This window comes from Dendropsophus ebraccatus, chromosome 4 (genome assembly GCF_027789765.1).
Source record: "Dendropsophus ebraccatus isolate aDenEbr1 chromosome 4, aDenEbr1.pat, whole genome shotgun sequence".
Classification (NCBI taxonomy): Eukaryota; Metazoa; Chordata; class Amphibia; order Anura; family Hylidae; genus Dendropsophus; species Dendropsophus ebraccatus.
This window is the reverse complement of record NC_091457.1, coordinates 17799494-17814071: the sequence shown is the minus strand read 5'-3', so window position 1 is coordinate 17814071 and position 14578 is coordinate 17799494. Positions and strand designations below refer to the sequence as shown.

Genomic DNA, 14578 nt, shown 5'->3' with positions numbered 1-14578 from the left:
TGGAGGGGGAAACAAATGCGAATCCTTTCTGTCCCATGTGACAAAGCATGACCACATAAACAGGCCACAGTTATGATCTTTGCCCACCTGTTCCAAGTAGGGCACAAGGAATTTTCCATAGTGATTCAAAAATGTTGGAATATCTTTAGTCTTTTCACAAATAACACCCAATGTAATGTGACCAAATTTTAGGATTCTGTATGCTCTTAGTTCCCCGCTCGCTGCTGGTGCTATTACACAGGGCGAGAAGAGGGAGCAAACAAGCGCCAAGCTGTCAGGTCATCGATCGCTTGCTCCTCGTTCCCCGATAGCTGCTGGTGCTATTACTGCGGGGGGAGGGGGGCTGCCCGGGCAGTCCCCAGGTTGTCCGGGCAGCCCTTAGAAGATAGCGGCGGTCTGCTGCCAGCTCTCCTATTCCCCGTAGCAATGGCAGCAGATCGCTGCTATCTACATCTCTGTTCTTTCAACATGTTGATAGACACTGAAAGACAACGATCAGCCGACATTGTGCATCTTGCAATGGTCGGTATCGGCCAATAGGTTCACCAATAGCATTGTATACAATATACCAATCTCTGGTCAATGGTTGGATGAACCATTGGCAATTATAAAACAGCATGGGCACCCACAGATCATATATATAGGCCCTACGGAGTGGTAGTAATGGACCCTTTCATCCCTAAATGCTAATATAATCTATAATCTATTGTTTTGCATACACCAATACAGAAGTAATAGTGAGCTATAGAAACCTTTAGCGGGAGTGGGCCCCATAGCGTACGGGGGCCCCCATCAGCTGCACAGGTTGTATACTTTAAATAGTAAAGACAATGAATATCCTGGAATATTACCCAATGCGGCAGGTGAGGTGTTTACCTTGGATAAACCCGAGTCAGTGCAATGTTTTCTTACACTTTTTGACTTGTTCTGTCAAAGATCACGGCTACGGAAAGTGGCGTCCGGATGTATAATCTCTGTGACACTGTGCAGACCTATGTACGCTATACCAAATATAAAGATGTGTGCTGAGATATGGTACATTAGATACACACCGTACAGTGTTCTGCAGGAGACAATGAGTGACTTACAGTATATAGGTATCCGCTCTTCATAATACCCATAAGCCGGTCACCCCACATTTTCCATTGTTTGCACCCAGTCCATTATGTATTGTTGTATTTAGTCAATGGGATGAATTGCCTTTCATTTACAGCACTGTGCGGTCGTCTGTCCCTATTCTGCTTATATTACAGAACGCTATGTTATGAGAAAGAATGCTCCATTAAAACAGAACAGAAACAGGAAGTGTTGTCATAGGGACAGCTAGAGAGCGTCTCTTCTGTAATGGGAACCTCTAATAATTTGAATCAAAACTCATATATATTTTTTTATGATACTAGATGTGGCCTCTTCTGCTGAAGTTTCCTCCCTGTAATTTAGCTAACGCCTATATATCACGGCAGATGTGAAGTCACGGCAGGGCTCCTCTTACTTTCTGGCAGGTCGGCAGACAGCAGGCACGCTTGCAAATGTTTGCGCTTTTCCAAGTCATGTGGCGTTTTTACAGCTTGCTAACTTTAGAAGTAATATACGGTGTCATGGACGCTGCAGTCGTGGCGGCTGGATCTGCCTTGGGCTTGCAGGCCTTATGCATCTATTAGAAGACATGGCTCTCTCATCATCCTCCATTGGTTCAGCCTATAGATAATGCAGAAAAGTGCCCCGTAGTAATGGCAGTAGAGTTTATTGAAAACAAACAAAGTCATCGCTGGCTGTGATCTGATCTAAGCTTATTGGGACGCAACTCATTGCTTATTGAGCAATGATAAAACCATTCCAAATAAGGCAATTTTGTTTTCCTTAAAGGTGAACTCCGATGATATATATACTTTTTTCTTTCAAAGCCACTGGTGTCAGAAAGTTGTGTTGATTTGTAATTTACTTCTGTATAAAAATCAAGTCTTCAAGTACTTATCAGCTGCTGTTTGTCCTGCAGGAAGTGGTGTATTCTTTCCAGTCTGACAGTGCTCTCTGCTGCCACCTCTGTCCATGTCAAGAACTGTCCAGAGCAGAAAAGGTTTTTAATGGGGATTTGTTACTCTGGACAGTTTCTGACATGGACAGAGGTGGCAGCTGAGAGTCAGACTGGAAGGAATACACCACTTCCTGCAGGGCATACAGCAGCTGATAAGTACTGGAAAACTTGAGATTTTTCAATAGAAGTAAATTACAAATCTATATGACTTTGTGACACCAATTGATTTAAATTTTTTTCCACCTGAGAGGAAGCGCGTTGCATACAGAGCGCGAAACGGTCCGTCGCCTATTTGTATATTTCTGTCACATTTATATGACCCTGCTTATGCTGGAATAAAGACTTTTTTACTGCAACTTTATTGGTGAGTGCCACACGTCTATTTTCAAGTACCATTTGGATTATCTAAATTTGTAATTTACTTTTATCAAAAAATCTCAAGTCTTCCTATACTTATCAGCTGCTGGAAAGAATACACCACTTCCTGCAGGACATACAGTAGCTGATAAGTACTGAAAAACTTGAGATTTTAAAATAGAAGTAAATTACAAATCTATAAAATGTTCTAAAACCAGTTGATTTGAAAGAAAAAGATTTTGGCTGGAGTACACCTTTTAACTGGGCTCCAGCTGTTGGCTCTGTGCCCTGTAGGGGAGTGTTTGGGGGCGCACTGGCCTGATACCATGGCTTAGCACAGTGGGTGACGCAGTCTTCATGAAGGGGGCGTCTTGTTGATGGAGGGCTGTGGACTGTTGGGTAAAGTCTCCGGGATGACTGGGAGGATTGTTCCTCCACTCGCTGAACCCTCGCAGATAAATATATCCTCCCTTGTTTAGCTCCCTATTTAGATATTACAGCAGTTTTGAGTGAAATAAAGTGTTTCTGTATTTGTTGACGGCCTAAGAGGTTGTGATTGTTTGCACCGGTCTCGTGGGTCAAATTTGTCTCTGTGAAAGAACGTCCACAGAACAGTTTCGAGAATGGAACCTGAAATATGCCTATGATCAACAAGATAGTATATAGGGCCTATACAGCAGGACAGAGTCTCTATGGTATTATATTATAGAGCTGTATACACTCCGTATTATATGGGGCCTATACAGCAGGACGGAGTCTCTATGGTATTATATTATAGAGCTGTATACACTCCGTATTATATGGGGCCTATACAGCAGGACAGAGGGGGAGATTTATCAGACATGGTGTAAAGCTGTATACAGCTGTATACACTCCGTATGCTGTGGGCCATGATATGACGAAGCTTTCTGTATGCCCCTATATGATCTCCTCATTCCCAGTCCTCACGCCTCACCAACAGGTCCCATTTTAAGGATTTCCTTAGTATTTTACAGGTGATATAATTATACTCAGTGCATCCGGTACTATCACGGTTCGCATGGATTATCCAAAACATGACATGTTGTTGGCAATGAGGACTGGAATTGGGAAGCACTGCTATAGATCCTATAGGGGCATAGTAAGCTCCGTCATATTATAAAGGCCCTAAAGCAAATACTGTATAGGCCCAAAGATAAAATCAAGAATTACAGTGGTTATCCAGCGAAAGTCTTTTTTTTTTTTTTTTTTTTTTTTTTTTCAAATCAACTGGTTTCAGAAAGTTATATAGATCTGTAAATTACCAGACTCAAGTCTTCCTGTATGGCCTGCAGGAAGTGGTGTATTCTTTTCAGTCTGACACAGTGCTCTCTGCTGCCGCCTCTGTCCATGTCAGGAACTGTCCAGAGCAGTAGAAAATCCCCATAGAAAACCTCTCCTGCTCTGGACAGTTCCTGACATGGACAGAGGTGGCAGCATAGAGCACTGTGCAGACTGAAAAGAATACACCACTTCCTGCAGGACATACAACAGCTGATAAGTACTGGAAGACAGGAGATTTTTTATTATTATTATTACCAATCTATATAACTTTCTGAAACCAGTTGATTTAAAAGGAAAAGATTTTCGCTGGATAACCCCTTTAAGGCCTTAATACACGGGCCGATGGTGAGTAGCCAACGACATAACATACATACCACATGCACATGGGAAGGGGCAACGGGGAGCAGAGGGAGGGGCTGCCCAAACAATCTCTAGATTGTTCGGGGAGCCCATAAGAGATAGCTGTGGTCTGCTGCTGCCGCCGCTCCTGTTGCAGGGATGTGCGGCCAATGAATATTCACATATACAGTCCAGCAATGGTCTAACCTTGGAATGGTTTTATTAAAGTGTCGAGCCATCTAATAGGGCCGTACGGATTCTCACTGAGCATTTAGTACGCGTCTATGTAGTTTACAAGGGATAAAACCCCCAAAACAGCTGTCTATAGATGGGCAGCGCCTAATTTTGCAGGAGGCTATAGTTTGCCTAATATAAGGCTGTTTTATCCATCCTAAATAGAACTAATTTGCATACATTTTCCCCATGGACCTTATTGTCTAAATAACCAACCACATCTCTGCTCTAGGCTGGGTTTACACTACATTTTTTCAATCTGTTTTTTTTTTCCATCCGTTTTTTCCAAAAAACTGATGTATTTGTGTGCATCCGTTTTTCCATTGACTTCTATTATTAAAAAAAAAGGATCAAAACGGATCATTTTTTCTTTTTAACGGACACAAAAGTATAGTCAGCTACGTCTTTGTGTACGTTAAATTATTATATTTTATTATAATGAAAGTCAATAGAAAAACAGATCAGAACAGATGCACTCAAATGCATCTGTTTTTTGCAATCTAGGTCTCCAGAAATGTAATTGTAGCCACAGATGGTAACTTAAAGGGATTTTACAGTGTACAAAAGTTGACTTCCTTTGAACATGTGTGAACTAAAGTAATTTACCAAATAATCCCTTTATAGGGTTACAACCTATAGATCTCCAGCTTGCTGGTCTCGCATGTGCTGTGTCCATCAGACGTCGTATACATATCAACATGTACGTCTAATGTATACCAAGAACGACAGCCCCTTGGTGGCGTCCATCATGCTAGGGCCCCATGTTAAAAAGAAAGATCACAGGAATTTTTTTTTTTTGCAGAATTCAGCTCAGTAGAACAGCATGAAAGTGCGCACTGTTCCATCCAGCAAACCTAGAAAGAGATTACCCAAAAGAAAGCAAGTACAACACACTTATGGCCTACATTGGGTGATTGAGTCTATCGCACAACTACAACTCCCATCATCAGTTTTAGCTTTGGCTGTCCATGCATGATGGGAGTTGTAGTTTTGCAACAGTTTGATAGCCAAGGTTCCCCATCCCTGGTCTTAAAGGGGTTATCCAGCGCTACAAAAACATTGCCACTTTTCCACCTACTGTTGTCTCCAGTTTAGGTGCAGTTTGCAATTAAGCTCCATTTACTTCAATGGAATTAAGTTTCAAAACTCCACCCAAACTGGAGACAACAGTAGGGGGAAAGTGGCCATGTTTTTGTAGCGCTGGATAACCCCTTTAAGTGTATGGGGGCCTTGGCTTCAGTTTGGTTCGTCAGATGAGGACTTGAATCTGTTATACGCTAATGTGTGGTCCCCGTTAGTGATATACCTTGTCCCTGTAGTAGCCTCACAAGTTTTTGGGCCAAACTCTACAATATCACTTTAAAGTTCTTCAAACCAATGTCAAACACTCTATAAAGGATGCTGAATAAAGGGGAATCCTGTTAGTTTTTTCTCATAAGGAGCTACCCAGAATGATCACACCCTCTACCCCTTCTGTAGTTTCTAACTCTTAAAGGGATTATCCAGCGCTACAAAAACATGGCCACTTTTGCCCCACTTTTGTCTCCAGTTCAGGTGTGGTTTGCAATTAAGCTCCATTTACGTCAATGGAACTGAGTTTTAAACCCCTCCTAATCTAGAGACAAGAGCGGCCATGTTTTTGTAGCACTGGATAATCCATTTAAGGCCCTATTACACAAAGCGATTGTCAGCTGTATTTGGATGGTTATAGGCCAATACGGCCAATAATTGCTTTGTGTAATAACAGGCAACGATCAGTCAACATGAACCATATTGGCTGATCGTTGTGTTTGATTGTCTTCCAAAATGTTGGAAGACAAACGATGTGAAGGGCAACAATCTGCTGCCGTCACTCTGTGTAATAGGAGCAGCAGCAGCAAACCACCGTTATCTCCTATGGGCTACCAGCAGCAAGCGGAGATTGAGGAGCAAGCGAGAGCTGACCTGATAGGTCCCGGAGATCGCCCCGTTTAATAGGGGCTTTAGAGGACTGTACTAGGACATCTAGAAGAAACGTAACACATCAGGTGCCCGGTCTGGTTGCCCCAAAATGCGTACAGTAAACCCTCTGCCAGATAGACGCTCAATCGTTCATAAAGTAAGGGCCCTATTACACAGAACGATAATCGTCGAATCGGCCCTATCCGGCCGATTATCGCTCCGTGTAATAAACACAACGATCAGCCGATGACAACTATCATTGTCTGATCCTTGATATAGGTTTGGATCTATAATTGTCAGCGCTGACCGCACATCGCTACGTGTAATAGTGATGTGCAGCCGGCGACTGACTATTTCCAAACTCTATACATTACCTATCCATGCTGCAGGGCTTATCTTGCACTCTGCTTCTCCCCAGGTCCCAGGCGCTTCAGCTTCAGAGCAATAACGATTTTTTTAACAATTTTTCTAAGATCGCTTAAGCCCATCTCACACCTAGGGTGAAAGTTTGAATACTGTTTACACGAAGCGATCTGTGAATTTTTAGCGAACGACCAACGACGATTTGAGAACATGTTGAAAGATCTAAAGGAATGATTTCTCGCTCGTCGTTTGATCATTGGCTGCGTTTACATGAGGCGATTATCCCTCAAATGCGAACATTATAGCGAAAATTTGAACGACAATCATTCCATGTACATGCACCATCCGTTTTTTTTGTTTGTTTACGGACACAAAAATGTGGTGTTTTTTTTTTTTTTATATATATATATATATATATATATATATATATATATATATATGATGGAAGTCAAAGGAAAAACGGATGCACACAGTTGCATCCATTTTTTCCATCTGTTTTTCATTGCAAAAACGCAGTGTGAACCCAGCCTAAGGCTACCTACTATATATAGGAGAACTAAATCCGCCACTGTGGTTTGTAAGAGTGGAGTCTGAAGTTTACCCTGTGTAATCACCACAAAGCCCAGGGGTGACGTTTCGGACATGTTACTGGAGACGGGCCCAGCTTTTGTGCCGGTGTTTACAGAAAGGGTATTACTAGCCGCATAATTTACAAAAGGACCTTTTGAAGTTCTCCTGGGATCCAATAAAAGGCAATTAAAGATGGGTTTCTGTCTAGGGGGTCCTGGCCCGGTGTCATCCTGGTAAGCCCATAGCATGTTCTGTAGATGCGGCACTGTGTCTAGTGATCTCAGGGTAAACCTCACTATGCGAGTGCCAGGAAGAACAATGAGGGTTTTATGAGAAGATTCTACAACTGTATGTAAATCTGTTTACATAAGTAATGCCATTTTGATCTCTCTTATTTGCTTAAAGGGAATCTGTCTCTAGGTTTATGCTGCCTTAAATGAGGGCAGCATAAGCGAGCGACATAAATGCTGAACATTGCTAAGTATTACTTACATCATTCTGTTCAGCCGTTCTCCTAATATGCATAAGAATTGGCTTTGTGCCGCACCACTCCCTCCGCCCTCCAGCTACTGACTGACAGCTGTCTGCCTATATACAGTATATATACACAGTATAGATAGACAACTGCCAGACAGTGGCCGGTGGGCTAAGAGAGCTTGGTGCTCATGAATATCGAGGACCACTGAGCACACGCACATAGTAGAGAGAGCTAGTGAGTCCTCGCTATTCAAAAGGATGTCTCTGAATCAGTGATACATCATTCTGTTCAACTTCTCCTTAGATTGGGCAGCATAACAGAGTCTACTGACAGAGTCTCTTTAAATCAGGGGTGGGGAAGCTTCGGCCTTAAAGCTGTTTCAAAACTACAATTCCCATCATGTCTGCACAGCCAAAGCTAAAAGATGTCCGGGATTTGGCTATTCAGGCATGATGGGCCTGAACTGGAGGGCCAAGGTTCCCTACCCCTGCTTTAGGGTGAGTTCACACCTACCGGATCCGCAGCGGATTTTCATGCCGCATGTTTGCAGTGAAATCGGCTGTGGATCCTGTACTGTGAAGCTCAATGGGTCCAATACACGCAGCAGATCCACTGCCAGCATGGGACCCGGCCCCTTTAACCCCTGCGCCGCCGCCAGCCGCCCGCAGCTTACAGCCCCGGCCCCCTTAAAGCACCGCCCGCATGCCAGATCGCCACCCTGGCCCCCCGCACACCCGATCGCCGCCCCACCCCCCGCACGCCCGAACGCAGCCCCGGCCCCGAGCATACATCACCTGCTCGGGCCATGGCTGTGTGAAGCCGGGAGCATCACACAGCCAGGGCCCGAGCAGGTGATGTCTGCTCGGGGCCGGCGCTGCGCTCGGGGGGGCCGGGGCGGCGATCGGGCGTGCGGGCGGTGCAGGGGTTTAAGGGGGCCGGGGCTGTAAGCTGCCGGCGGCAGTGCAGGGATTAAAGGGGCCAGGTCCCATGCAGGCAGCAGATCCGCTGCGTGTATGGGACCCATTGAGTTTCACAGTACAGGATCCGCAGCTGATTTCGCTGCAAACTCGCAGCATGAAAATCCGCTGCGGATCCGGTAGGTGTGAACGCACCCTTAAAGAGAGTCTGCCATGTAAAAATTGCCATCTAATCTTCAGGCATCATGTTATAAAGCAGAAGGGGCCGAGTAGATTGCAATAGTCTATTGGGAAAAGTTCCAGGATAATGTCATGTAGATCTCTGATCATTCTGACAAATTAGTCAAGTGGGTGGTCCTACTCAGTGACTGACACTGAAGGCTCTAAGGGTCCTGGAGGCCTTCCCTAGTGTCTGCAGCTCTGCCTCTTCTGCACTGACAGGCCGCCGGCCGCTCAGCCAGTCACAGGCCGAGTCAGGCCGCTCAAACAGGCCGCTCAGCCACTCACAGGCCAAGACAGGCCGCCGGCCGCTCAGCTAGTCCCGGGACAAGACTGGGCCGCTGGGGAGTAAATACTTTATATGTAAGACAGGCCGACCATTGGACAGCAAGGGTTGTGTATATATATCGTTAGCGATGTCCGTGCAGTCCTTGTTTAATTGCTCAGTAAACAAGCGCCGATCTGCTATTTTCTAGTTTATGATCTAATAGAACCCTTAGACACTAACAAGGACCACCCACTACATAGACCAGAATGACCAGAGAAGTTATCTTAGAACTTTTCCCAATAAACTATATATAATTCTGTTCTATAACATGATGCTGACTGACTGGAATACAAGACGGGTTTCTTTTACAGGTCTAAGGGATTGGAAAAACATATCTGTTTTAGAATTAGCGCCACAGACGTCCATAGGTTGTCTATGGTATTGCAGCTCAGCCATATTCAACACAGCCCTACAATACCATATCCAACCTGTGAAGAGGTGTGGCGCTGTTTTTCTAATCTTATTTAACCCCTTTTAAGGGAATATTCAGATCGAAAATGAGAAGTGTTGTTGTTAGATTTGTTGGGACCAATCAACCACCTAATGTCAATGGTAGCCTCCTATCTCTTCCCTGATGTTTGGGTAGAGAAGGACTGGGCATGTTGGATGTTAGCTACCCCATCATGTGTGTGTATATATATATATATATATATATATATATATATATATATATATATAGATGTAAATTGAACTTGGAGATCTTAATCTGTTGCAAAACTACAACTCCCAGCATGCTCTGACAGCCAAAGGCTGTCAGAGCATGCTGGGAATTGTAGTTTTTGCAACAGCAGGGGAACCCCAGATTGAGGATCACCGCCCTTAATATGGGATTATGTTCTGTAACAATGCAGATGATATCCGTCTGATACATGCTGGGGATCTGCATCACGTAACTCTGCCCTAGCTGGTTTGCCGCCTGTGCTTTCCATGCTTGCATAATACAGGCTTGTATAATGTCCATAGAGCGGCGCTTTGCTTGCAGCATCTTGTAGTGGCATTTACATATCCTGTTCCTTGTCACGTAATAGGAATTAGTCACTAGACCTATATATTTATTTATTGGGATGAAGTCATGTGTTATAAACTAATACTGGCAGCAAAGTAAATATAAGATTTTTTTTTTTTTTTACTAGCATTTACTTTTACTCCGCTAATCATCAAGGTGATGGTAATTCAGAAAGACGACCTGGAAGACACTCCTCCCTTATGATTGGTAGAAGTCCTCCTCCAATCGGGAGAATAAAGGTTTCATGTCCACCTATTTGAATATAGAAGTGGTCAGGCATGTGCGTCCAGTGTCGGACTGGCCCACCAGAGGACCGGAGAATCCTCCAGTGGGCCCCCCAACTTTAGAACCTGCGCTAACACTGACTGACATGTTGTTTCTCACTGGTTCTTCATTCGTGGGTCCCCAGGATCATTTCCTCTGGTGGGCCCCAGATATGCCAGTCTGATACTGTGTGCGTTGCACCTCCATTCAACTCTATGGATAAGTAGTCCTATAGCAAGTGAATAGAATGATAACATGCATGCCTGACTGCTGCTTCATTCAAATAGGGGGGGCATGGGGACCCCATTGTTGTGATTAGTAGGGTCCACACTGATCACATACTTATGAGTCATTGATTGATACCAGGCATTGATTGATTGATGTAATTAATATGCCATCAATGCTTATTCTAGGAAAACCCCTTTAAAGGGAACTTTAAATATACAGTGCCATCTGATCTGCCAGCGCCATGTTATAGAGCAGAAAGAGCCGAGCAGATTGATATATAGTTTTATATAAAAATATTCCACAGAACATCTAATATATTGATTATAATCTCTGAGCTAAGGAGTCCAGTGGGAAGTTCTAATTAGAAAGTGACAGTTATTTCTGCAAAAATATTTATACAGAGGAATGTGAGTCATTGATTAGGACCGCCCATTGGACTCCAGAGTATGGGTTATACTCCGTATATTACTAGTTCTACTCAATGTTTTTATAGAAAAGTATATATCAATCTGTTCAGCTCTTCCAGCTCTATAACATGATGCTGGTAGATCGGACTGCTTTTTCAGTGCGACAAATTCCTTTAAATGTGGACTGGACATAAGTTGGGAAATAGAGGAAAATGTTCACTTGTATGGTCATGGTTTTATAGATAAAAGTTGTTCCCCTGGTATATAGTTGTTTTGGCTATGGCTACCGTACAGATAGCCCCAAGTATTGTGGAAAAGTTTTATAGCCTGCAGTGACCTTTTATAAACTTTTGCAATGGATTTTCACTGCTTTGTATTTCTTTTTTCCCGGTATAGACTAAAATGCACGGAGTGGGATTTGTGAAGATTCATGCTCCCTGGAATGTTCTCTGCAGAGAAGCTGAGTTTATGAAACTTAAGATGCCAACTAAGAAGGTATGTGCTCACATTGTGGCGTGTTACTCATAAATAACCCCCGGACACATTTATATATAGTGACTCTTGCCTATAGGCCGCCGCTGCTTCGTTGAAGGCAATGATTTATAAGAAATACTCCGACGTTATAACATTGTATGTTTCTCCCATTAAAGGGATTAAGTGTTCCCACTACCTGTGGATATATCATTTGCGGATAGGTTTCGGCATATGCTGCTGATGTATGTAGTACTGTAGGAACTGGTGATGTCACTGTGACCTAAGCGCGTCATATAGATTGCTTTCCCTTATTTATGCTGATGTCAGCAATAGGCAAGCCTGGACAGATGCCAGGACTCGCTGACGGTTGTATCCAGTTTAGGGTATAATCTGTAAACTATACACATCAAAGCCAGGGCCGGATTAAATGGAGGGCACCAGGGGAACGTGCCCCGGGGCCTCCACCACTAGGGGGCCTCCACCAGCCGGAACCCCGGAAGTGGTGACTGGGAGCCAGTCCTGTGCTAAAAGTTTTTGAAAATCCCACCTGGACACAGCACTACATGCTGTCCAGGGAAGAAGGGAGGGAGGTGTAGGGTTAATCCTTTGTATACCTCTCCTGCAGACGACCTCACTCCCCCCACCCCCCTCCCCTGTTGGGGGTTGTAATTGATTTGTCATGTGAGCCCGAATGTGTGATCAGGCCAACTCCCTTGCGCTTGTGGTCCAGTATTACTTGTGACTAGTGTAGGTACAACTGCAACTGCATATGTTAGCTGTGGTGGCTAACATGGTGGGCAAGAGAGCACAGAGAGTTCTAAAAGACAGTATTCTCGCATTGCATTAAGTGGGAACACACCGCAATACTCACCCCTCCCCCATCCTGTCTCTAGGGCCTGGCATCCTCCTCTGGATTGCAGCCTTCAGTGACCATCACATGCAGAACAGAGGAGGATGCTGAGCCATACAGCCAGAAGTGAAGAAGGGTAGTTGCTAAGTCCCCTACAGTAAGTAGCCACCTGTATAGATCACTGTATAGTTTATCTTTAGGGGGAAAAAAATAGGGGGCCCCCCAACAAAATTGTCGCCTGGGGCCTCCACCAACCTTAATTCCGGCCCTGATAACAGCACAAACCTCTGCCCTATTCCGAGGGTTTGTTACAATGTTTTACTCTAGCTAAGAGCTATCAGCTTAGAGTTGTATCTATTGCATAGACTGGATACAATTGTACTAGTCAGCCCTGGCTGTTCACTGGTTGTAGCCGCAAGCAGAAATTTTAAAAATGTAAATCTGAGGCCTGAATAATTATATAAAAGATGTTCATGCCTTATCTGATACCCTGGGGACCTCTACCCAGGGCTGTATCTGCCATGAGGCGAGATGACTATCTTGCCTCAGACAGCAGATTGCAAAGTCCCTTAGGGATGGCATGTTCCATATGGTGGCTGTAAATCATACTGTCTAGCATTTTCTTGCTGTCTCCTTGTCTACTCTGTATACTTGCATCCTATATTTGCTTCCAGCCATTAATGGAACCAACGCGGTCAAGACTAGGAATGCAGTAAATTATTTGGTAATTGTATGCCAATTATATAGTGGTATACAGTACACTTTGCTGGTACTCTTATACACTGGACACAAACTTATTTCTTTTTTTTTTAAATGAAGACAATCCAGTTACAGGACATATGTACAAAAAAAATGTGAGCGATCGTACTCACACAAACTTTCTGATTCTATAATTTTTAAAGGGGACAATAATGGGTGCTACACTCACCCCTACCCATGAGAACTATAGGGGTTCCCCTGAAAAAAAAAAAGTAGTAAACGCATGGAAAAGCTATGCTACTTCCGTTCTTAAACTTCATGGGCGTTACAAGCATATTTGGATATGTCTAACTCCCATAAATTGTGGCTCCCTCAATGGCCTCTATGGCATCTGCTACGGGCCAGCTGTACTGCAAAGGACCCTGAAGGGTTAGATATGTTACCTATGCCTCTCAACTGCGTGGAATTCCGTAACCATTTTTCATACATCCTATGAACTGTCTTCGGGGTAGCTTCCTGATCTATAAGCAATGCATTCTGTGCATCGTGGAGGGTCTCCGGGGCAGCTTTGTGGTCTGTAAGCAATGCATTCTATGCACTGTAGAGGGTCTCCGGGGTAGCTTCCTGATCTAAAAGCAATGCGTTCTATGCATTGTGAAGGGTCTCCGGGGCAGCTTTGTGGTCTATAAGCAATGTGTTCTATGTACTGTGGAGGGTCTCCGGATAAGCAGGATAACCGCACCTGTGGAACTTCCAGTTCTTCGCATGTAATTTCTATTTCACAATGCTAGAAAACTTTCATATTCAAGGCTCAAAGTCTTGGCTGAAGTCCCCGAAGGTCCTAATTATTATTAGAGTGTTGGAGCGCTGTACATCTTAGAGGCACAAGGGTGCATTGGAGATGAATGTGAAGGGGACAATTACTAAACTTTACTTACATTTACTATTAGAAACCTATAAAGACTCTTGTTTAGTCTCTGTTAAGTGGCAATCTGGCAAAGTATGAAAGGTCTTGTCCCTGCTGTACGTTTCCTCTAATGGAGTGTCGGCTACATCCAGAGTTAAGCACACTTGGCTTATTATTGTATTGTTGGGCAAGAGCTGGAGGTATTGTTTTTGTGACAGCTTTGAAGTACCAAGATTTTAGAAGGACTTACATTCAGACTTCCGATACGTAGGGTGGACCGCCACCCTATTGGGGTATGCGTGCAAGGCGCTCTGACCACAAAATAGTAGAAGCCCAGGGTGTTACTCAGGGTAATATCCAGCACGTTACTCACACTGTATGCAAAATGAGTGGGTCACCATGAGTCACCGCATTTGTTGACTACATCATTGCACAGATCTTACGTCAACTTATAAAGTTAGAGATGATGTCAAGTCGGATCATTTGGCATTGGAATACCGGTGGCTGAAGAAATTTGCAGCCCTAGGGAGTCATGGAAATCATGGATACAGCCAATGTATCCATGTTTTCCAGGTAGCCTTAGGGCTGCCTTCAACTTCTTCAGTCACCAGTAATCAAATGCCAAATGAATGGACTTGGGCATGCTTGAGTTGCGCTCAT

General features: G+C 44.0%; 1 protein-coding gene across 7 annotated transcripts in view; it reads left to right on the top strand.

The window, feature by feature from the left end:
• The window catches only part of ANO1 (anoctamin 1), a 135516-nt gene that overhangs the window by 78774 nt on the left and 42164 nt on the right, over window positions 1–14578 (top strand). For all 7 annotated transcript variants that reach the window (XM_069965208.1, XM_069965206.1, XM_069965207.1 and 4 more), the window contains one exon: window positions 11385–11483. In XM_069965208.1, coding sequence (XP_069821309.1) covers window positions 11385–11483 — 99 coding nt within the window. The remainder of the gene's footprint in view (window positions 1–11384; window positions 11484–14578) is intronic.